This window comes from Anticarsia gemmatalis, chromosome 2 (assembly GCF_050436995.1).
Source record: "Anticarsia gemmatalis isolate Benzon Research Colony breed Stoneville strain chromosome 2, ilAntGemm2 primary, whole genome shotgun sequence".
Taxonomy (NCBI): domain Eukaryota; kingdom Metazoa; phylum Arthropoda; class Insecta; order Lepidoptera; family Erebidae; genus Anticarsia; species Anticarsia gemmatalis.
Genome location: NC_134746.1, coordinates 8,384,320 through 8,408,839, shown reverse-complemented (window position 1 = coordinate 8,408,839; position 24,520 = coordinate 8,384,320). Strand labels below are relative to the sequence as shown.

Sequence of the window (24,520 nt, the reverse complement as noted above, 5' to 3'; positions counted from 1 at the left end):
AATAAAAGCAATCAAACATTACTTTTAAGAGATATACAAATCAATAGCTTTATTTAGCAAACTCATTATCGGCATGAACAGTCAGTTTTTGGGACATAAATAATAGTGGATCAAAACAGGAATGACTCGCCAGAAAGGGAACAGGCTTCTGACCAATTATAGTGTTAGGGAAAAGGGGGTTATGATTGGCATTATGAACATTTGCTTCCTGGTCTAAGATATTTTTATTTTCATTAATATTTGCGCTATTCAGACTCATGCCTGCATACTTCGCTCTTGAAGTTCACCGGACTGTATTTCGTTTACTTCCGCCTGCTTCTTCTGATATCCTATCCTCGTATTATAAGGTATAATTGCTGCAGTTCAGTATCGATTAATCGATGTCTACCTCGTATTTATCAAATTTAACCTCTTCACTAAACGTCATGTACACGTGTACTCACTCTAGACTCCTATTTCTGCTGCATGGTTTATTTATTTACTACCACTTACTACTAATACCAATATTTACCAGCCTACTCTCATAATAAATTTTACATAGTTACATTTTAAGAAAATTCATAACATGGATTAATCAATGTTATTTTATCTTCTAGAAAACAAATATGATAGTCAATCATCCTCTGCTCACACACCCAATTTAGTTGGCCGGATAGAATGAATTTACTGCACTGTAACCTAAAGTTGCTACTATTACTACTAAGAAATATTTAAGTTATGTAGCTTAAATTCTTAGACCTACTCAATAACATCTCTTTCCAATCAGACCAACTTGGCAACTTATGATCTTACTTGAATAGGTTCCTTGAAATCACACCAGGATTTGTATGATTTTCCCGGAAGTGTTCTATTAAATTTGTTCTTATATCAATAAAATTTAAAAGCTGGTAAATAGAACATTTACCAATGTAAACAAGGATATGCTGATACACTGGCATGGATTCAATATAAAGTATAAAAAAAAATAGGTAAAAATGTAAGTTCTGAAACTAATAGCTCAATCAAATATATAACTTTGCTGTGATTGAAAACAAGAATTGAGATATCAACAGCCTTCAGCCACTTGTAAACAAGCTTGAAATAAGCAGAAACAAGGTGAATAGAAATCAAACAACTTAATTTCGGACTTTTTTTTTATTGAGACATATCTTAAAATATAAGTTTTAACGGTTGGACTTAGCAACACGCTCCAACTCATCCTTCTTCTTGATGGCATAAGAGTTAGATGAACCCTTAGCTGCGTTGATAAGTTCATCGGCTACACACTCAGCGATGGTCTTGATGTTTCTGAATGCAGCTTCACGAGCACCAGTGCACAACAACCAGATAGCCTGGTTCACACGGCGCAGAGGGGAAACGTCCACAGCCTGTCGGCGCACTGTACCAGCACGACCGATCCTAGTTGAGTCTTCTCGGGGACCAGAGTTGATGATGGCCGTTACGAGAACTTGAAGTGGGTTCTCACCAGTTAGCAAGTGAATGATTTCAAAAGCGTGCTTGACGATCCTGACGGCCATAAGTTTCTTGCCGTTGTTGCGGCCGTGCATCATAAGGGAGTTGGTCAAACGCTCAACAATGGGGCACTGAGCTTTACGGAAACGTTTGTGCGCATACCTGCCAGCAGAGTGGGGCAAGTATTTAGCGTACTTCTCTTTGACCGAGATGTAATCCTGTAGAGACATGTCAGAAACCTGAACATCATAGCAACTCCATCTGCCGAAAAGTTTGATTTCGGGGATATCAGCCGGCTGGGGCAGTGGCATGGTGTCAACAGCCATGCTGCCCGCGTCCCCAGCTTCGTCATTCCAGTTTTCCTCAGCCATTATTTATGCCTACAAATAAACAGGACCACAATTACAATTTATCACAATCCACTATTACACAAAATAATCAACTTTATTTCTAAAAATTACATACTTTTTCAAGCAAATAGCGATTCTAACCTCGTGTTGTCAAAAGAACACGAGAAAAAGGAAGTTCTTGTAGCGCTGAAAGTTGGCATTAAGATTATAGTGTTGCCTGATGTAAAAATATAAACAACTTCCTTTTGCCGATCAATGCTTTTATTTGGGTTACATTGTACCGACTTACTTGTTTTTATTAAAAAAAGTCTTCTAGAATAATTGTCGGTAATTGACCTTTTTATTCGAAGATTCAAGAACAAAGTAGGTATTTCAGTCCATTCCAGCTTATGTATTTCATTGTTTGGTAGAAACCGCCCATATTGTAATTTCAAGTGAGGAAATCGGATAATATCAATTTAGTAGGTAAATAACTTATAAGTACCTTGATAGCTGCTTATGTAGACAAGGAATTGTGTCGCATTTGTGTCGGAGTTTTGTTTTTTTTTACATTGGTGTACGTTTTGATGTTAATCATTTGGTTTTGACACTAATGGCACTCCTAATCTCAATAATCGTAATCTAATCAGTCACTCTGACAGTTGACATTCACTCATTCAACAACCGCTGAGGAACAGGCAGGCACGAACTAGTGCACCGGCTAGGTTCGCTTTTATTTTCATTTATATGTTTTGTTTAATTTCAATATTATCTAATAGAAGAACAAGAGATAAGCATACTTTGTTTTCGTGGCCTAGTTTAATGACAAGTATTTATTTTTCACTGTCATAGGTTAACATTCCAATTGATATCTGGACAAAGTTCGATATGGCTGCTTTGAAGAGGACGAAAAATATTAAACTTTTGCCTGTGCTTGCACCGAGGTATTGTCCACAATATGCCACAAGAAGGCATTTGAACCTACAAGAGTTTCACAGTAAAGACTTGCTGAAGAAATATCAGGTTACGGTTCAGGACTTCCGTATTTTGGATTCTAAACTGGACACTAAACCTCTAGCAGATTTTAAAGCCGATGAATACGTTGTGAAAGCACAAATTTTAGCCGGTGGACGAGGAAAAGGTCACTTCGACAATGGATTCAAAGGAGGTGTTCATTTGACTAAAAACAAGGATGAGATCTTGAACCTAGCCAAGAATATGATTGGAAATAAATTGATTACGAAACAGACACCGAAGGAAGGTATTACAGTGAATAAAGTGATGGTAGCTGAGAGTGTTAACATTGTGAGAGAAACATACTTCAGCATTGTGATGGAGAGGTCATGTAATGGTGCTGCGATAGTAGCTTCCCCTGCTGGAGGCATGGACATCGAAGCAGTTGCAGAAAAGACGCCCCATTTGTTAAAGACTGTTCCAATTGATATTTATGAAGGTGTAACTGACAAGACAGCTAATGAAATTGCTGAATTTTTGGAGTTTAAAGGGCCTTTGAAGCAGAAGTGTGCAGAGGAAATTAAAAAGCTGTGGAACTTGTTCTTGAAGGTACTGTGTTAGTTAAACTGCATATTATATTTTTACACACTTTTCTTAATAGCTTAGATTACTAATGTAATTGTATTTTCAGGTTGATGCAACACAGCTAGAAATAAATCCTTTAGTTGAAACTGATGATGGCCGTGTTGTGTCTGTTGATGCTAAGATAAACTTTGATGATGGTGCTAAATTCAGACAAGAAGAGATATTTGCTCTTGATGATGTATCAGAAACTGATCCTCGCGAGGTAAGTTCTACAAAAATAAATCATTTTAATTCAGTAGGTTGTGTAACTTATTAGATAAAAGTATGTAAGCCTTAAGAAGATTCTGATAAGAAGCTATCTTTCTGTTGATCTTAGTTCTTTATCATTCTGTGGAGTAGCACAATATGACAAACAAAAATAGTAAATTCTGAAGGATTTTTTGGACTACATAATATGTGCTGTTGCATCCACAATGTTCAGTTAACTCTCTTGCTATTCTTTGAACAATACTAAGCCATGTAAGGCACTTAGTAAATTCATTTTATATAGTTGAAAATTTGCAGTCTTGTAAAATCAGTGAGTTGAACTTCAGACCTTTCAATAGTTTATCAGGCTTCAGGTATAAAATATCTGCTTTCATATGTTTTACCAAAACATGCCATATATTGCTATCTTTACATAATATTGATAATAATATGATAAAAATACTTGTCATCATTCAGCATTGCGCTGGCGGCATTGTTTATCTGCACTTATCATAGTAACCCCTGTTATCATTTAAGTTTTTTGTCTTGTCAATTTTCGTATGATAGTTATTTCACATATTGTAATATTATTTGAAGTAGTCTAGGCATCAAGAAAACCTAAAATCAAGAATCACATGACGTAATAACAGATAAGACATTTAAGAGAAATGTTTATTCATTATTTACCCTACTAAAATCAAAAATGTATCATTGCAATTCCAGAGAGAGGCTGCGGCTCAAAACTTAGTGTACATTGATTTGGATGGCAGTATTGGATGTATGGTCAACGGTGCTGGCCTGGCCATGGCTACCTTAGACATTATAAATCTGAATGGTGGAAAGCCCGCCAACTTCTTGGACCTTGGTGGTGGTGTTGGCCAAAAGGGAGTTTCAGCTGCTATGAAGATACTGGAATCAGACCCTAAAGTCAAGGCTGTATTTGTCAATGTGTTTGCTGGTAAGTAAATACTAAAGTAAACTATATATTTAACATATGGTTAAGACAATTATGTTTTTGTACAAAGAATAATTAAATAGCTAAATAATAGTAAATAACATTGCATATTAAAATGATACTACTATCTACGTGAAACAGTTGCGTAAATAATAAACTATAACTAACACTGCTTATTTACAGGTATAATCAACTGCGTAACAATTGCAAATGGAATCATTGAAGCGCTCAAAAAATCGCCGCCGAGATTCCCAGTGGTTATCAGACTCGAAGGTACCAATTCTGAAGCAGCACTGAAACTCCTCAAGGAGAGCAAGTTGCCCCTGCAGATTATAAATGACATTGACAGAGCAGCAAAAACAGCTGTGGAATTAGCTAAGTAAGAGCATTGTTACTTAATATCAAAGAAAGGTGCTGGCTGTACTTGATTTACATTTAAATACATAAAAAATGTATTTAAATAGTAATAGAAATGTCTAAGTTTTCCATATCATTGTTAGTTTTTATTGTATTGTAGTTTTACTACATTTTTTGTTTCAAAACTGCACAAAGTAACCTAAATTCTAGGATTATACCATTCCTTTTTTGTGACTTTGATTTGAGCACTGCAATGTGTGTATCCCATGGATATAGTAAATACTTACTATGATGTTCCAATAATTATGTTTATCGACGTACGTAAATTAATACGTAAAATATTAACTTTATTTTTAACAATACTTATGATTTTATTGCACAGTGGCACTGTTACGTAATGCCACAGCTCAACTCAATGAAATATACAATGTATTAGTGTAAATCAAAAGTCTTGCCATTGTGTTATGTTTGTAACTTTTGTATATAGTTTATATAATAAAGTGTAATATAGATGCATGAAATGAAAATAAAGAAACAAGTTGAATATTAAATAAATGAATTTTATTTTTTAACAATTTATGACTACAATACAATTAATTATTCGAAATGGATAAACTATTTTAAGCGCGGAACAGGTTTATTCTTCGGCCTTGAGTCGTATCACTTTTACTGAGAGACATATTTGCTTGAATCTCTTCGAAGGAGGGGAGGTGAGCAAGTTTGCCGCGAGCAGCAACTGATGGCCGTCCGTTTAGCATTCTAGTTGCAACGCGGATGATGTCGTCGGCTGTGATTTTTTCTGCAAAGACAATTTTGTGTTATGACTTTGCTAAAACTGAGAACTATTAATTTATTCATAAGTAAAGTAGTGTAAGATTTAATAATATTCAGCTTAGAATTACAAAGTACTATTTTAGGAACAATATTTATTTATAATAACAAAAATCATGTATCTCATACCAATTTCGTTGATAAAGAATGAAGGCGGCTTTCTCTTTCCTGTGGCCAGCACTTGTCTGCCGACATCCTCGAATACTACTGGTCTCGCTTCCAAGTTCATCAGTAACATTGATTGTAATTGAGTCTTAGCTCTCTGAAACATAACATCAATACATGTGATATGCTACGCAATAAAATGAAAATATAAAAAACTAACTTTACAACATTATAATTGCAAATGTTGTGGTAAAAAGATGACCTTATGTTATTCACAAAAAACAAACAAAAATTATTGTATAAAATTTTAATAAAACTTAGTGGTGACAGTTTGCACATATGGGAAGGTAGCCGCGAAAGTTAATAGGATGTGTAAAAAACAATAGTTAAGTGCTTACCCTTAGTTCAGCCTCGCCAACTTTCCCGGCCATGTTGCCAAGTTCACGTGCGATAACAAGTGTAGTGTCATAAATGCGGTTCGGCGGTGACGCGGCGTGTACGCAGAACAGTCCTGTGTCGCCGTAAGCGTGGTTGTAGGCAGTAGCGTTGAACATCCAATGATATCTGTAAAAATATAAACAATGTTTTCAAACACTATGTTAACCAAATCAGTTTATAGTTTTGTATACAAAAGTATGAAAGTTTGATAGTAGAAAAATTGAAATCAAATTATATATTTATTTAAATCAGATACAGACACGTAAGATTGCCGAGTAACAGTTACTACCAGTTCGGAAGAAAGGGCTATGAAAGGAAATTTTTGGCCAAGAAAACTGTTGCAATAGTTCCTCAGAGAATGAATGGGCAATAATTAGTTACCTGTTCAAGACATTTGTGTAGAGACGAGTGTACATTCCCTTGCCGGGGCCTCCAGCAGAGAACGAGCCTCCTCCACCCATCATCATGTTCAACACACACGTAGCTACGAAGTCGGGATCACTGTGAGAACAACCTACAAAGACATTACAAGGTTGTATTAATAAACATTTATAGTAGTATTGCCTCTGATTAATGCTAGCTGTACACATGTATATGTATGTAAAGATGTATTGTGTTGTATATTATAAGCCAATATGTTCAAATTTACTCACTTTCTAATCCAATAACCACATGAGATAATTCAGGTAAATCAGATCCTGGGTACAAAGGAATTTCACATTCATCCTGAAAGGTAAAAAAATTACAAAATTAGATATACAAACTTGTCAACTTATACTTACAAAATATTATGGTCAATCAATCATGTTGCAACAAAACAAGAATATTATCTACCTGTTCCATGCCTCCAGTGTATTGAGCGATAGACTTGTCCACAGCTGGTGTGAAGTTCGTATCGCCTTGTGAATGCCATGTAGGTTTCATATCAACAAAATACTTTTGTACAAACTCAACAAATGGTTTATGTTCTACCTACAAAACAAAAAATATTTGAAGGTTTATATTGAGAACATTCATTAACTAAACCCTACTAATATTACAATTTTCCTCAATTTATAAGGATGTTTGTGTTTTTGTGACTTATCCACTTAAAAAAATACTGAATACATTTTACTGAAATAGAGTATACAGAGACAAAGAAAGACCTGCAATAACAAATAGGATTCAAATTGATTCAATTTACCCTGAATGACATTATCACACGGACATAGTCAGAAGCAGAAGCTAGTGGTATATATCTTTTACTAGCTGACCCGCGCAACTTCGCTTGCGTCACCTAAGAGAATGGGTCAAAATTTTCCCTGTTTTTGTAACATTTTTCGTTGCTACTCCGCTCCTAATGACCGTAGCGTGATGTTATAGACCGTAGCCTATAGCCTTCCTCGATAAATGGGCTATCTAACACTGAAAGAATTTTTCAAATCGGACCAGTAGTTCCTGAGATTAGCGCGTTCAAACAAACAAACAAACAATCAAACAAACAAACAAACAATCAAACAAACAAACTCTTCAGCTTTATTATATTAGTATAGATTAGTATAGATAGAAACAAACTTACCCCAACAGCAGCAACCACCATTCTATCAGGAGTGTAGTGATTCTTCAAATAATTCAATATGATGTTACGATCAATTTTGTATACATTTTCATTGGGACAAATCTTTGGTAGTCCAAGTGTGTTCTTTTTGTATGCAGCCTGTAATAACAAAAGCAATAATATTATCAGCTAACAAAATCCATTACCTATTGTCTATATAGCATGCAAATCACATTCAGGTAAATAAAATGGCTCATTTTCTAACACAGATAAAAATTCACATATTATTAACAACAATTGTAATATAATAGTCAAACATAACAACAATGCTTATCTGTTGAATAGTCAGTCATGCTTCCTAATTTTATGACTATGTAGATTATTTTTTATGTGCAGTTAGAAGGCAAATGAAATAATATCATACCCTCTTATTCATAAACACACTATAAACCTATTTTAGTTAAAAAGCTACTATAATATGTTTTCTCTTTTTCATTTTGCTAAGGAGTGAAAGAAACAAAACACTTAATAAGCCTTGCTAGTAGTTACAAGTATAAAAAATAAATGTTAGTAAATAAAATTGATCAGTCCCTTACCGCATGTATCATATCCATCAGTATGGTTTCTTGTTCAGGTCTCATTGAAAGTGTCTCCAGTTCAAATGCTACAGCTTGTCTTGCAGATTCTATTTCTTCTCCGGACAGCAATGGCCTTAGGGATACTTCAGCCAACACCTGCAAAAAGTTCAAAATATGATGTTTAAATAATGAGGTAAACTGTATGCAACACATACCCAAAAAAAAAATGTTTCTAGAGAGGTATAATAGAGGTTATAACATTTGTATTTTTCATGCAATAACAAATACATTAACTAAGTGCATTATTATGTAACAAACCTGAGTGACAGCTTCCAATCCTTTGGACTCTGCACTGGTGGCATAAACAGTAGTGTCCCTTGAGCCCTGGCAGTCACAGATGCCTCCATGTCTTTCCAGTTCTCTGAGCATTACATCTCGAGTGGCATATTTATGTGTGGCCTGAAAAAGAAAACAAAAAAACATGAGCAAATGTTCAAAAAGTTTAGTTAACTATGGCCTTAATCCTTATTTACTTTGAGAGAAAGTTTAAGCCTCAAATGGGGACAGCAATGTTTAATATTAATGTTATTCAATACTTACACCAAAGCTGAGTTTTTCAAGGAAATGACAGATGCCATTTGGATAGGCCACTTCATATCTCGGTCCGGAATCAATGACCACTGAAAATTATAAGATATGTACTGTTGTTAATCAAATCTAAATAAGAAGATAGTCTTAATTACATAGAACTAATTAATTGTTCTATCTTGATAATCTAGAAATTGAGAGAGATGATCTTATAGTCTATTTTCACAGCTCTTGAAGCAATGCAAAGAATCTAAGCCTGACTTGATAAGTATGGTGACCTGAGCGTGCATATAATAGTTATGTAAAGGCTAGCAGGCAGGCTGTAAAAATGAATTGATACTAACCACCAGCAGTGCAAAACTGTCCAAACTTCTTTTCTGAAGCGACTCTTAGTCCATTGCTGAGGACAGTGACCTCTGTGATTGAGTCTTCAGATTTGGCTGAGGAGTATGCGACCTGTGGAAGATCTGGCATAGGTTCGGATAGCGGGGGCAGTGGTGTGACCTTGCCTCTGTTCACTACAGGGGCAGTTCTCTCTACATCCTGGCTATAACTCCTCACGGCATATCTTTGAACACTGAACCTTTAGAGCAAGAAGAGAATGATGCAATAAACTTATAAAATAGCAATATACAACAGAAATCTTACGATTCCACAACTATAAGATTATCGTGACTTCGATCATAGAATTATCGTAAAAAAGAAACTAAACTTACCCATTTTTCAAAGAGAATAACCTAGTGAAAAGATGTTTCATATCCGTGACATGGGACATCTTGCCAAATACCGGCAACGCTTAGTGAGAAATTTATAAAGCTACAAAATTAATTAGAAGTCCTATTGCTGCTATGTTTTTGCTGGATTTAATTTTAAATTTAATAAAAAATATTCATTTGTCGTGAAGTACTTATTTTGATAGCCATTTGGTTTTAGAGATGACCTCCGGCGATGACAGTCTGACTGTCGTTTTAGAATCGACTATAATCGGAATAGGTACCTACTTCAAACTTCAAATACCTAATAAAGGTAGGAAGTACCTACCTATAATACCTATTATGGACTCTATGGATCTTTACAAGAAATTAGGTAGGTACTACTCATGAACAGTTAACTTTATGTTTTGTATAGTGGTTGGTATCATTGTAAAAAAAAACAACTGAAATCTGTCACTACGCTGTCAGAAATGTTCATATTTCACATCACACTCATCACAGTTCACACTTCGCAGGTCAATTCAAAAACTTCAAGTTTCGAAAAAATATTAACCAAATTTAAATTGTAAATAATCCTTGAGGAGTGTATTTGTAACTTTACAGAGCGCCGTATTATAATAGTTTCTACTGGTGTCCACCATATATTTGAATTTTAAATAGGGTTTCAATGCTAATAGTGTACAGTGTTGGTAGTGTTGATTTGATTTTAAGTGCTTAAGATAGACATAAAACTGTAAATATGACCTACAAATTATTAAAGCGAATGTTTAGTTCATCGACAAACAAGAAATCCCGGCAAGTATGTATCGTAGGTGCAGGACCTGCTGGATTTTATGCTGCTATGCATCTTACAAAAAAACTGGAATCTGTAAATATTGACATCATTGAAAAACTTCCAGTGCCTTTTGGACTTATCAGGTAATTCAGAGATCTCACTATCTTCATTCTTAAGAACTATTATCAATAGGTACAAGTGGTATAATATATGTAGGACGCATCAAGAACTTCTTCAAAAATCTGTTGAATAATAATGTTATGATGCTTATAATTATTATACAACTCATTATGATAGTTCACTTATCTACTAAGTCATTTATAAAAAAAATATTTTATTTATATTTTTACAGGTATGGTGTAGCTCCCGATCATCCAGAAGTGAAAAATGTAATAAATCAGTTTACCAAGGTTGCCAAACAAGCCAATGTAAATTTCTATGGAAATATCACCTTAGGCAGAGACATACACTTGCATCAATTGAGACAACATTATGATGCTGTTCTATTGGTAAGATCTCTTTCACACTACTGAATGTTATTAAATTATCAATATATTATATTTTTATTTGTGCACTGATTACAGACATATGGTGCAGAAGAAGATAAAACTCTAGGAATAGAGAATGAAGATGCCAAAAATATTGTAGCAGCTAGAAACTTTGTTGGTTGGTATAATGGTCTCCCTAGTGATAGAGATCTGAAAGTGAGTACAATATAATAGTAGATTGACATACTTATTTAAATTGTCCGCGCTTTATTGTTCCGTTTCCGCCGCGCCGCCGTTGGCCTACGTGACCTCTCGGCTGAGGGGAGCCGAAGATGGGTTGTGTGGGAGAGTGCGGCGCGAGCACGGCTTGCCCGCGGCGCTCGCGACCTAGCAGACCGAATTATGCGCTCTCCATTACTTGTATTATAATTACATATTATAACATCATATCTCAGTTCTGTCTCATTTAAACTCTTATGAGTGCAAACCCATACATATATTCTTAATATTTTTTTATTTTCTCTAGACTGTTAATAACAACAACACAACATTATGGTTTTCTCTTGTTATATACATTTGATGAAAAAGTTATGATGAATATTTTAATGTGTATATGTTAAATTTTCCAGATTGACCTTTCACATAGAACTGCTGCTATTCTTGGACAAGGGAATGTTGCATTAGATGTTGCCAGAATACTTCTAACACCAATAGATGAACTGAAAAAAACAGACATTACTGAACATGCTCTGAGTGCTATAGCTGAATCAAAAGTGAAAGAACTATATCTAGTTGGGAGAAGAGGTCCTTTGCAAGTAGCATTCACTATTAAAGAGCTTCGTGAACAATTGAAACTGAAGAATTGCAAAACAATATGGAGAGAAAATGACTTCCAAAATGTGGAGAGTGTAGTTCCTAATTTAGCTCGTCCTAGAAAAAGATTAACTGAATTAATGTTAAAGTCCTTTAATGAGAGAGAAACGTCAGATGATAATCCTAATAGTAATTACTTCAAACCAATATTTTTTAGAAGCCCAAACAAATTTTTAGTCAACCAAGATAGACAAGTAACTGGAGTTGAATTAACTTGTAATAAACTTGTTGGAGATAAGTTAGAGGATCAAAAATGTGTACCAACTGATGAAACAGAATTATTACATTGTAATTTAGTATTTAGAAGTATAGGTTATAAGAGTATAAAAGCTGATAATGATTTGGTGTTCAGCAATGGATTAGTAAAAAATAATAAGGGTGTTGTAGAGGATAGTTCTGGAAATTTATCAAAGCTTTATGTAGCTGGATGGCTGGGAACTGGACCAGTTGGAGTCATTTTACATACAATGGGAAATGCATTCCAAGTCGCGAAAGTAATGTGCGACGATTTAGCCAATGTTGATACCAAAACGAAAGGTGGTTTTGAAGAAATCAATAAAATAATAAATAGTAACAATATTATAGACTGGACAGGCTGGGAAAGAATAGATAAATATGAGGTAGACCAGGGTAAATTACGTGGCAAACCCAGAGAAAAAGTGTGTAGTGTCGAAAAAATGATAGAAGTTGCTAAAGTATAGGCTACAAATATTTTTAAATTGTTTTATACAAAGTAATATATTATGAAGTTATAGATATGTTTTAAGTTAGTGAGGTGAGAGGTATATCATGGCTATAAACTATTTCAGCATTAGATATAGGAATCCATGTTTTTATATGTATGTAATATAATTACAATAGTTATATTATTATTATTGTAAGAATAGCAGATTTTATAATTACTTTGGTTGACAATTATATTTTTACTCTGTACAGGGCAGTTTGATTTATCCTATACAAACCTCAAGCCAAGTGTAAGTTAAGACGAAGCACAACAAACCGTACAAAAACTTTATTTGTCGTGTATATTATAGTACCTTTTATTACTACACACGCAGCGTTTGGGTTCGATTCCCATAAAAAACTTACTTACTTTATAATACAGATCTCCCGTTTAATCGTTCGTCTCATATAATCAATTAAAAAATCCTATTAGTCTATTACATTCGGTGGCTCTGGGCACCTTCAAAGACAATTTTATAATTTTTAAGCGTAATAATAGCCTATGCTAAGGTGATTAATATGTAATGATACTATAAATTATTTGTAAAATAATTTTAAGTCAGAATATACAAATTTTCAAAATATAACTAAAAATCTTAATGTATACATTTGATTTGATGCTAACAGCATCGTATCGTATCGAATTAACTTATCCTTGGTTTGAGTGACAGTCCATGCCTCAAACTCAATGCCATTGACGTTGACACATTGACACTGTCAAAAGTTGAACCGCGCAATATTTTGATTGATATTATTAAAAATATTGTTATGTTGTATTAACCTTTACAATATATACTAAGTTTAGTTAATAATTGTGTTCAGTTTACTATTCGGAGTCTCGTAGAGTAACATAAACCAGTATTGTGCATATTTGTTGGGGTAGCAAGAAATATAACCTTATTTCGACATGTCCAACGAAACTATTAAAATTGGTGAATATATAGTGATTCAAAAGCAGAACTATAGAAAACTTCATAAATTCAATAAACCTGATTCATCAATTAACTTGGGGCGAGATAGCGTCAACTTGAAAGGGATCGAAGGATGCCCATATTTCTCAGTATTCAAATTAGTTCCTAAAACTAATAAGAAAAACAGAGATTATACTGTAGAATTAGCAGATGAAGCAGTCAATTTGAAAGATGAAATTGATATCAAAGAGTCTGGAAATGATAACAGAAACATAATTGATGATGGAAGGTCTCAAAAATTAACTGCAGCAGAGATAGACACATTGAGAAGTGATTCCTATAAAGCTTCTGATATAGTAGAGACCTTAATAAGCAACTCTAAAACGTTTCACAATAAAACAGAGTTTTCTCAAGATAAATATTTAAAGAAGAAAGAAAAGAAATACTTCGAGTATTTCCAGGTTTTGAAACCAAACTTACGGATCATAAGTGAGGTTATGTATAAGCTAGAACCAGGTAAAATTCAGAATTTACGGATAGACACCTTGTCACAAATTATCACCCTAGCAAATGTACAATCTGAAGGCAATCACATGTTATATGATTCTGGATCAAATGGACTAATGGCTGCTGCACTATTGAGTGTCATAGGTTCTCAAACAAATGGCAAACTAGTTCACATGCACCCAGGTAACATGTCTCAAAAACAGGCTTTATTAGCTATGAACCTTCCTGAAGAACAAATGAACAGATGTATCTCAGTCAATGTTTACTCTGCATTGAGACAATTTTACCAAGGCTGTGATACAAACAATGTGGTTTCAGAAGAAACTGAATCAAACAGTAGTGAACCAAACAAAAAAATATTAAAAAGAATAAGTGACGATGACATTGTAGAATCTGTAGCTAAGAAACGCAAACAAGATCAAGATAATGAAGATAATGATGCTGCTGAAGCAGTAGATGCTGACAAACAAAGGGAAAATAAGAAACCAAAATGGCATTTTGACAATATTGCAGCTTCAGAAATAATGCAAGGCAAAATGGATTCACTTGTTATAGTGTGTAAGGAAGACCCACTAAACATTTTCAATGAATTAGTGACATTTGTTAAACCTGGTAGACCATTTGTAGTCTATTATAGTGTTGCAGAACCTTTACAACAGTTGTTTGTAGCACTTAAATCCAAAAGCAATGTTGCAGCTCTGAAACTTACTTGTAATTGGCTAAGAAATTATCAGGTTTGTTATTTTTATAACTTGTCTTTACAGCTCAAACCTCACTGCAATCAATATTGATTTATTTAAAGCATAGCATTTTGATGCCAAGTGGCAAATAAGTTGTTGGCATTTTTATTTATTTATTATTTACAATGGTAGTTCTATAATAAGAACTGACTAATAATATAAAACTAAAATTTACAGGTATTGCCAGAGAGGACGCATCCTGAAGTTACTATGAACACATCCAGTGGTTTTTTGTTAAGTGGTTATATACTGAAATAATTTCTAAAAGTACAACCCTGTAAATTAATGAACTTCCAGAAATATATCTATTTGTTCATTGTTAAACAAAACAGGACCAATGTTAAATAAATACAAATGAAAATAAAGTTTTTATAAATTTATTTATTCTCTCATTTACTCAATGAACATATCATGTCTAAATGCATTATAAAATTTTATGAATCACTATGACTGACATGCAATGAATTGCGACTGTTTTTCGTAGATACATGTTTTTAACACCTTCAATAATTTACAGATTTTCTTTTTTTTATTTTATTTTTCTTCATTTCGTATGATTAGTCCACTTTAAAATTGGGTTATCTACCTAGGCAAACCTGATCAGGTATAAATCACAACAGTAAAAATGTCGTTATAAAATTTCATAAATTTCTCCAATATAAAGTCCATGAAATACAAAATCAGAACACAAAGAAAACACTTTAGTTTTTCATCTTCCAATACATTGTTACATCAGCTGTACTGTCACGTCATTTACTGCGAAGGAATGTTTATCAGTCTAATGTGGCATTTGGTGTGTTGCTCAGTGATATATTAACACTATTAATTATATGAAAATAACTTAAACTGAAAGTAGAAATTACATTATTCGAGAGGAACGTTGATTGCTGCGACCTGCGTGAGTTATGATAATACAAAAAGCATGAAAATGAAATGAATTTGGCACTTATCTAATTATTTAAATATGTCGTAGCTTCAGCGTCTACTATGCCAAGCTATGACTGATAAGTTGTAAGCTAACTGCATAATTCATATGTATTTTGTGCTGCAACAGGACTGGTTGGATTTAATGCTACAACCTCATTTATTTTTTACATTTTCTATTTGCATCCACTGGGAAGCCAATTAATTTTAAATCTGCCATATCTTATTTCGGCTAGATCTGTGCATTTATGATGTCTCTTTGAGAATCATCATTATCAATAGAAATCAAAAAGGAAAAGAAACCCACCCTCAAGATTTTGTGGATTTATTTTTAAGTTGATAAATAGGACGTTTTAATTTAATTAGACTTATCTACATTCATAATAATTGTTATCGCTGTCGCTAGCACCATCTTTGCAGTTTATTTTACATAATACACAAAGGAATAACATTGGTCTATGTATTATGTGGATATTTGATTTCTTTCTACAAGAGGGGAATGTTACCATTCAGAGTTAAATGATATGATTATGATATACAATAGAAGCAATAGCAATGGATATGCCTACAAGCAATTCATATTATACAAAAATCATTATAATTAACTTGCGCTCTACACTTGTAAATATGAATTCATTCAAATAATTAAATAAGATATATTACTCGTATATTACAGAATGTTATCGTAAAATAAAAATATTCGTTTATAAATATTATAATTTCTTTAAAACTAGGTACTTTCAATCTATAATTGAACAGCTAATAAGCAGTTAGAGAAATCGAGAGATCTTTATAGTTGTCAGATTCAACAAGCGAAATATAAACATATAGAACTTACTGGCACAGTAGTGGTAAACACAGAGTTGAAGTAACTTGCAGCCAGGTGTAAGATTTTTTTATTTTGTAAAGTAAATCAACAGCGCACTCGTAGATTCGTGTGCGCTGCTTAGATTATGAAATAAAGTTTATCTTGAGACAATTACAATTCAATAAGCCGCAATTTTAATATACTATAAAAATACAGGCACTGATTTTTTACCTATGTTATATTTCGCTGCAAAAAGATAATTTCAAGAACTTGTCTTATAATAAAAGATAACACAATAATTCAAAACCAAAACAATAATACTGCACCGGAGTTCGCACCAAAACAATATATAAATACACAAACTATATTTTATGCATGCAGTATCTTTAAGTAACATATGTTAAATAATAACTTTGGTATTGGTGTTAACATATCGAAAGGCATACGTCGCTGTGTATAAAACAGCACTAAACGCTAAAGCCGTAGCGTAGATTGAAAAGAGGTCGAGTCTCGGCTTCGCCGGTAACGCGTCGTCACAAGGGCGCCGACACCGATTGGCGGCGGAACTCGACCAGCTATGACGAGTCCTCGTCGTACCACGTGCGGAAGTCGCAGCTTTCGTCATAGTCGTCCTGCAAATTCATACACAACCACATCAGTTTTAACATTACTCAATCTTCAACTTTGTTGCAAGGAACGAAAAAATGTTAATTACTGTGCTCGCATCCAACAAAAGTACGAGTGATTAGTTTTGAATAATGGAGCACTCACCGCCATCCAAGCGTGGTCGAGCACATCCTCCGCGGCGAAGCGCAGCTCGGGTTGCGGGCGCAGCATGTTGGCGACGAGGTCGATGGCGCCCGCCGACACGCGCTCCCAGTGCGGCGCGGGGAACTCCAGGCGCGCTGACAAGATAGCGTCAAACAATTTCTCCTGGTCCCCGTCGGGCGACGAGAATGGCGGGAAACCGCACAGTAAGATGTAAAGGATCACGCCCGCCGCCCATACGTCAATCTGCGAGCAAAAATAATACAAGTTGTTTAAACAAATTAAATTATTTTAATTAAATACCGTAAAACGGGGTGAATAGAATTCGCGGGGTGAATAGAAAAAAAATCAGGAAAGTTTTCAAGCCCAATGTTTGAGTACTTCTCGTTTAAGAATTTTGTTCAAATTTGAAATGATTACACGTCGATATTACTTCTCTGCGGTGTCATAATTGTTTAAATGTTTAAATTGATATTTATACCCAAAAAATTGCTTCAAAGTCAACCGTCCTCGAATGCCTTAATGGTCCATACATTTTTTTCAAAACTTTGGATTTAAAGTGGAATTTCTTTTCTAATGAGTTGTTTGGAGTGTTTATCTCTTTAGGTGTATATTTATCTATAAAGATACAATATTGTTAACTGAAAAAACGTTTTAAAACACAATTTTTCCATTCACCCCTTTGGTCGTTTCGATTCACCCCTATCGCTGGGTGAATAGAAATTGACCTTTTTTTTATGAAATATCGTAAAACTATGCATATTTTTGGACAAATATGGTTTTAACTCTTTCTTCATGGCGCCGGACATGATATAAAACAACCTGACAATAAAAATAACAAGTTATTCGCTACAAATTTTTAGGACAAAGTTGAAAATTGTTTCTATTCACCCCGTTTTACGGTACATATATTAGACATAACAAATACTGCCAATGGTTTCGTGGCATCCATATACATAGACGTTATGGAGTTGAAGTTATATCCTAAGTGTGACTACTACTTATCCACAAAATAATCAGCAAACAATTTTCTAACATCCTTAATTTTTTTATGTTACAAAGTCAAGAAAGAACCCACAACATAAGTATAAACAAAATGTCTGTGCCAGTCTATAGCATTTTGTATGCATATTATAAATGTCCCATAAGTATTCACGTGGGATTTAGGTTCTTTGTTTTTAATTCATAAAGTGATAAACAATAAAAAGTAAGTTAGAAGTTCAAGTTCACCTTAAATTACTAAAGAGTATCGTGAGAAACTTGCTAATGTAAGTGTACACAATGACCATTTTTACGTAACCGAATTAAAGCAAAACATAGTGTGTGTAATAAACAGCTGTGACGTAACTAAACACGTTTTTAAACGGTTTACGGTCATTTTATTGGAATAATAACTTAATTTATTGGAGGAAGTTGTGGCACAACTTAGGTGAGGCATATCCGACAGTAGATCGACAGCTACTAATGGAGGCATTAAAAACAACACAATTTAAAAACTGGTGCAGTTCAAGTAGGGTGTTCACATTTACGTATTTTTCAAACGTATTTTTTTTTAAATTACGAGGTCACGTGCTTCTAACAATGTATTTAATTCGGTCTTAAGTAACACATACCTTCAACCCATATCCAGTTTCGAGTAATATTTCAGGTGCCACATAGGTCGGTGTTCCACAGACGGCGTGGAGAGGTCTCCACACTTCCACGGCTAGGCCAAAGTCAGCCAGCTTCAGCCCGCGTATACTGCCATCTAGACCTACCTCCACCTGTAAATATCTTTTATCAGTCACCATGTCATAGCAAATCATCTGTAAACTATATTCTGTAATCTGTTGAGAACAGCAACAATTTATTCAGAGTAGGGAGGTATGTTACGTACAATACATTATACAATGTTGTTTCAAGTATATGAAATAGCTATTAAGAATTTAGAAAATATGATTGTATGATATTAATTGTAAGAGGTAATGTATCGCATGATAGAAAAGGAACATTATTTTCAGATGAATGTCTCATTTATTGAGATGGTCTTCGCCTTGAGTGTTAGTGATATTACGCTTACCAATAGATTTTCGGGTTTGATGTCACGATGCACTATAGAAAGCGAGTGTAGATATGCGATAGCGGATGTTAAGTGGCCGATTAGCAAACGCGCTTGGGGCTCAGAGAATTTGGAAGCGGCCGCGATACTATCAAACAAGTCTCCACCTAAAAATATAAATAAGATTCAAGTGGACTGTGTAAAATAAAGCCATGTTTTATTAGATATAAACTTTGAAATATTGTTAATGATGAAGTGATAATCTATTACAGGTCTACATTAATGTTAAATACGTACCGCTAACTAGTTCCATAATAAGGAAGAGCCACTCGGGACTATCCTGCTCCTCGATGAGTGATACGATTCGCGGATGGCATAACTTTCTCATCACTCGAACCTGTAGAGAAAGTCGTTATAATAAATACATAATGTAGCGCGATCAATAAATAACAAGTGTTGGCAACACATCAAAGCTCTCAACGCACGAGGCGCTGCAAAATATTTTCTCTATTCTATAAACAGCTGCAGGACGCGTCACACTAACGAATTAAAAAAAAATCTGGGAATTACATAAAATATTTTGCAACATCAAGATAATGCGTTTTGAGTCTCATTTATATACATGTTATTTGAGCTACTAGAAAAACATTTAATGGAATATTTACCTCAGCCTCCACATAGTGCTCCTTGCCTTTGCACTTAGCCTTATCAATAATTTTGAGAGCATATTCCTTCCCAGTCGTCTTATCTTTACATATTCGTACAACAGCGAAGTTGCCATCACCTAGTAGCGAGAAGAAAAATATTATTTAAGACATTTTATTTACACAATGAAGCATGCAAGGAAAACCAATTCTATACAGTATCTAAATCCTAACAAGTTCATTAACAATTTCTTAGTAATTCATGAAACATAATATGCTCTTATCCTCCTGAACTCTGAATCTGAATCACTCCGATCACTACACCAGTATACATTTTACGGGGGAAAAGTAAACAATACCAAACAATGAACAAAAAAATCAAGTTGTTTATTAATAAACGTTGTATACAAATATGTGAGGTAGACGTACCTATAATTCTGCCGACACTGTACTTAAGCCGCAGCGGTTGTGGGAGCAGTGGGCCGGCGCTGTCGTCAGCGTTGTCTCCGGCGGCGCCCGCGCCCGCCTCGCTGGCCGCGCGCGCTGCTCCTCCACCTGCCTTCACCGGCATCCGCGGCTTGGGGCCACTTCTGTTTACCAATACAGTATTATTATTAGTTCCAACGTATCCTGATGCTAAATGCGTTCATGTGCATAGCAATTGCAAACTAACCTCGAATTTCTAGATATTGGGGTTTTTCTACATTGTAGCACAGCCTTATTCTCTTCGAATTCCAACTCAAAGTCTTCTTGATTAACTCTGCGAACCGAATTATAAACATAAACAACCTTCTCCAAATGACATAGATTAAATGCTGATGGTAGATCAAATACCTTTCATTCCCATATGCAAAAAATACATCTTCGGCATCAAAGAACTGGTGTAACGCTGTGACAGCACTGCCGGTTCTCGTAAAGACTTTGCGAACACAACCCGTGTCTAGTTTTACACATTCGGTGATGGCAGCTAACGCGTGTTCCAACGTCGGACTGTTACGTTTGTTCAGTAATAATCTGCACACCTGCAAATATGAAAATTAGTTTAATCGATACTTTAATCAAGGACTATTATTATAACAAGTCTGTTTTATGCCAACTGTTGACTGCAACATTGTCGTCTACGTGGAAGGTATCTTGGGATAAAAATTATTCCATATCATATTCCAGATAACAAACTATCCGTGTGTCGAATTTCATTAGCTTTGTACAATTAATGCAATTTATTTGTAGATCAGCTCTGTAAATGCCATTTGGTATGCTTGTACAAAAATCACCATTTATTTTAAACAGATATTTTGCCATTACAAAATGCTATTAATATATAACATACTTAAACATTGGTTTGTATTGAGATACAACTTTTTCCTGTTATCTTACTTTGTACGGGTAATATTTTCCTTGACTGTATACAACGTAATTACGTACCTATATGACGTAACATGCTCTACCACGAAGGTACTTATTAGAAACTTTATCCTATATAACTTCATGAAAATGTCCTGCTTATGATTGGTAATACAAAATTAAATATTGTAGACTTTTTAATACCTTTCGTGGTTTGACTCCGTTCCTAATAATAGTAACAATGCGTGGTCGAACTACATTGTCTCCAGCTGGACTCACTCTTGCTGTCCCGTTGCCAGTAGTACTACTACCATTGGGCTGAAAATGGAAAAATAACATAAACATTGCATATATGCGCCACCATTTGTACAGCATGTGACTGTATCAAAGTTTATTTACTACAACAAAGTATAAAGTAGGTAAACAATCTAAAATATCTATAGCAAGACCTAACTTAGTGTAACAATAAAATTGTATGTACAAATAATAAAATCTGTTGTCTATTGTGCTGAGTTTGTAGATTTATGGTACCAAAAATTGTTGTTTTGACAAAACATTTTTATAATGTAATCATTTTGTACAATTATATTGCAATTCTGCTTAGGTCTTCATGTTTACTTTATACAAACAATGTGCAGATAGGAGAAATAAATTAAGTGTTAAAAGCACTAATTGCAATAACAACTTTCTAATTATTGAAGAATGTTTGTTAAGTGATTAAGCAGAAGTAGAACAAAATGGGAACACACCTACATAGCATTAATCCTACGATTTTCAAGTACATGTGTGACTCACATGTGATAAGAAAGCATAATATCATGCTCATCTCCCTACTTGCTTAGTATTTTGATAACCCTATAGATAACTAATCGTTTAGGGCTTATTCCACTGTCAACAAGTTGTCCATAGTATGATGTTTAGTTTGTTTCCTATTTACTTTAAATGAATAAATAAAATATATTTACTCTAACTTGTAAAGATACATTCTCTAACAAAGCCCTCAATAAAAAAATATTTTTGTGAGATTTTTGAAATTAGATGCACCTGCAAATATCGGGACAGTCTGTTATTGGCTCTTGCTGGAGATGGGCTTGAGCTATCACTCAAGGACTCAGGGCCACTTAGCCTAAAAGACTGTGGGGTGACGGCACTGGCTTCATAATCTAGACGCTTAAAAGGCTCACCAAATCCACTACAGACATAGGATTGCCCATCTTCTAGATCATCCAGTTTACCTATCTGAAATGAAATATAGGAATAAATAATGTATAAACAAAAAACATTCTAATAAGATACTTGTTGATAAGTCTACTTTTTGTTTAAGTAATAAATATGTATAACAAAAATGATGGAACTTACTTTCCTACCCTCAAGTGAATATATTGTCCTGACACCACTTGGCAAAGTTACATTGTCAACTAAAACCCTTGTTAGATCTGCTGTGAGACTATCAAATGATCTGTAAATAAATATATTACTTTAATGTATACTTGCAACCATTTATTTCAAATCTTATTATGTAACATATTATTCTGCATAAGATGGTCTAGCATAATATACTTTTAGTAAATAAAAATAAAATTCTGCACTTCCAATTTTAAATGCAGAAAAAGTTCAGTTAGAATGTCTAGGTAAGTATTATAATAGATGAGCTAAAATAGTGTGAGTTTCTTTTCATAGTATAAGTGTATATTTAAAATCAATTTTAGTGGAGTATTTATACATGAAGGGAAGGAAAGCCCACTTACAATCGGACAATTATCATAGCATCCTGTACAAACCTTGATAGTATAATTGTTGCTTATTAAACTCAACTCACAGTATAAAGAATCAACACTGTTCAGCCTTTTCATAAGTCTTTTGATAAAATATGTGTTGTCTATTACAGACTTCTTCAATAAATTATATTCAGTGAGGACATTAGTCATATGGCAAGAGCTGTTTTATTTTTATTAGTAAAGCTGTAGTAGGTATAAGGTGAGAATAGCTGTAAGGGCATTGATGTATATCTTTAAATCAGCCTCGGGGTATTATAATATTATAAGGAAGTAGAGACTTAGTTAATGTTTCTATTTAAAAAAAACCTATTCTCATAACTTTTATAAAAAGCACTACCTTATCAATGACCAATCCTAATTATACAATCAATAAAAAAAAAATATCATGTCTGATAATAATATGATATGGCTAGAAAAATAAACAACATTTGCCATGTATTGATGCCAATGAGAGATAACAGCTGTTAAATTAAACAATGATTATTTTGTAGGATGTTAGTAGAAAAATAGGCAATGTATTACCAAAATGAATAAACTGTTATAAAACAGTTACATGGCATTACAGTTCTAAATAGCACCTCTCCCGACTTGCGTAAATTCATTAAATTGACGCTTAAATTGAGAATATCAGCTATAGGTATGTATGAAAGTGAAAGTGTTCTAATCATTTTCTAACTGGAATCAAAAGTTTAGAAAAACATATAATAAATAGACAGTCGGCTTTATCCTACATACCTGTATCTTTCTGGCAAGACTGGAATTATGACACCTGAATAAAATTTATCACCATTTCGAAAAAATCTGACTCGTTTTGCTTTCCGCGCGGCTGGCGTTCGGAGCAATACGTTACGTCGGTTCGCCCTAGTTTTCATAATTTCCATATCGCTAAAATCTTTTTCCAGCTCGCATACGGAGCTGGATCGGCTACCACTTCGACTCAAATTATTCTCCATCTGGAAATACCAAAAGTTAAATCAAAGTCACAACTGGTACAGCATAACGGATCATCTTTACAACACGATCTAACCCTCACCTTCTTTCCTTTCGGTTCAACGAACTATTTTATTATCGTAAGAATGAACAGGAAGTCATCACTTTTAATATTTTCTCATTTTACACTTTGAAAAGTGAAAACTATATATTGAAAATAAAATATCAATTTCTGTAAAATTCATGAATCACACAGAAATCAGCACAGCCCAGACGGACCAATCAAACGACCATGAACAAAATTTATGTGAACTGTGAATGTATTTTTCTACAGAACGAATGAAAAACGAGGAATGAACACTACCGCTTATGAATAGGCTAGAATAGGATTTACTGGGGAATCCAAAACGGTAATTTTGTGATTAACATAGTAATAAAATAAAAGTTCTAAGGAGCAGTTACGTATTCATAGAACCTATTAATCTAGTACGTACGTATACGGTAAACGATTAGATTAATATTTTTTCCATCTAGTGACCTGTGACATATAATACATAGCCATAGCCCTTTTTAGAATAAAAAACAATTTATTAAGGTACGG

At 34.1% G+C, this 24,520-nt stretch overlaps 6 protein-coding genes across 6 annotated transcripts; 3 read left to right on the top strand and 3 right to left on the bottom strand.

Moving 5' to 3' along the window:
* Nucleotides 1-1,119: 1,119 nt before the first annotated feature.
* Nucleotides 1,120-2,049, bottom strand: LOC142983398 (small ribosomal subunit protein uS7). The gene is made up of 2 exons (XM_076130236.1): nt 1,918-2,049; nt 1,120-1,832 (listed from the first exon to the last, which is right to left on the bottom strand). The coding sequence occupies exon 2, from the start codon at nt 1,821-1,823 to the stop codon at nt 1,164-1,166; it is 660 nt and encodes a 219-aa protein (XP_075986351.1). The 5' UTR covers nt 1,824-1,832; nt 1,918-2,049; the 3' UTR covers nt 1,120-1,163.
* A 313-nt stretch (nt 2,050-2,362) lies between these two features.
* On the top strand, nt 2,363-5,371 carry ScsbetaG (Succinyl-coenzyme A synthetase beta subunit, GDP-forming). The gene is made up of 5 exons (XM_076130227.1): nt 2,363-2,506; nt 2,634-3,344; nt 3,427-3,582; nt 4,290-4,524; nt 4,705-5,371. Exons 2-5 carry the CDS (start codon nt 2,670-2,672, stop codon nt 4,902-4,904), a joined length of 1,266 nt encoding a protein of 421 aa, XP_075986342.1. The 5' UTR covers nt 2,363-2,506; nt 2,634-2,669; the 3' UTR covers nt 4,905-5,371.
* A 51-nt stretch (nt 5,372-5,422) lies between these two features.
* Nucleotides 5,423-9,914, bottom strand: LOC142983375 (mitochondrial-processing peptidase subunit alpha). Its single transcript, XM_076130217.1, has 12 exons — nt 9,672-9,914; nt 9,300-9,538; nt 8,968-9,047; nt 8,686-8,826; nt 8,386-8,523; nt 7,811-7,948; nt 7,087-7,224; nt 6,906-6,978; nt 6,634-6,766; nt 6,213-6,378; nt 5,839-5,971; nt 5,423-5,677 (listed from the first exon to the last, which is right to left on the bottom strand). The coding sequence occupies exons 1-12, from the start codon at nt 9,728-9,730 to the stop codon at nt 5,499-5,501; spliced, it is 1,617 nt and encodes a 538-aa protein (XP_075986332.1). The 5' UTR covers nt 9,731-9,914; the 3' UTR covers nt 5,423-5,498.
* A 232-nt stretch (nt 9,915-10,146) lies between these two features.
* Nucleotides 10,147-12,737, top strand: dare (NADPH:adrenodoxin oxidoreductase, mitochondrial). Its single transcript, XM_076130216.1, has 4 exons — nt 10,147-10,586; nt 10,796-10,952; nt 11,028-11,147; nt 11,561-12,737. The coding sequence occupies exons 1-4, from the start codon at nt 10,408-10,410 to the stop codon at nt 12,503-12,505; spliced, it is 1,401 nt and encodes a 466-aa protein (XP_075986331.1). The 5' UTR covers nt 10,147-10,407; the 3' UTR covers nt 12,506-12,737.
* Nucleotides 12,738-13,225: 488 nt separating this feature from the next.
* On the top strand, nt 13,226-15,065 carry Trmt6 (tRNA methyltransferase 6 non-catalytic subunit). Its single transcript, XM_076130215.1, has 2 exons — nt 13,226-14,679; nt 14,863-15,065. The coding sequence occupies exons 1-2, from the start codon at nt 13,435-13,437 to the stop codon at nt 14,941-14,943; spliced, it is 1,326 nt and encodes a 441-aa protein (XP_075986330.1). The 5' UTR covers nt 13,226-13,434; the 3' UTR covers nt 14,944-15,065.
* On the bottom strand, nt 15,047-24,394 carry LOC142983327 (serine/threonine-protein kinase GA29083). The gene is made up of 14 exons (XM_076130214.1): nt 24,023-24,394; nt 23,725-23,942; nt 22,571-22,670; nt 22,256-22,450; nt 21,416-21,529; nt 20,702-20,889; nt 20,541-20,627; nt 20,297-20,457; nt 19,889-20,007; nt 19,521-19,620; nt 19,245-19,390; nt 18,799-18,948; nt 17,189-17,431; nt 15,047-17,049 (listed from the first exon to the last, which is right to left on the bottom strand). Exons 2-14 carry the CDS (start codon nt 23,940-23,942, stop codon nt 16,993-16,995), a joined length of 1,878 nt encoding a protein of 625 aa, XP_075986329.1. The 5' UTR covers nt 24,023-24,394; the 3' UTR covers nt 15,047-16,992.
* Between the last annotated feature and the right edge of the window lie 126 nt (nt 24,395-24,520).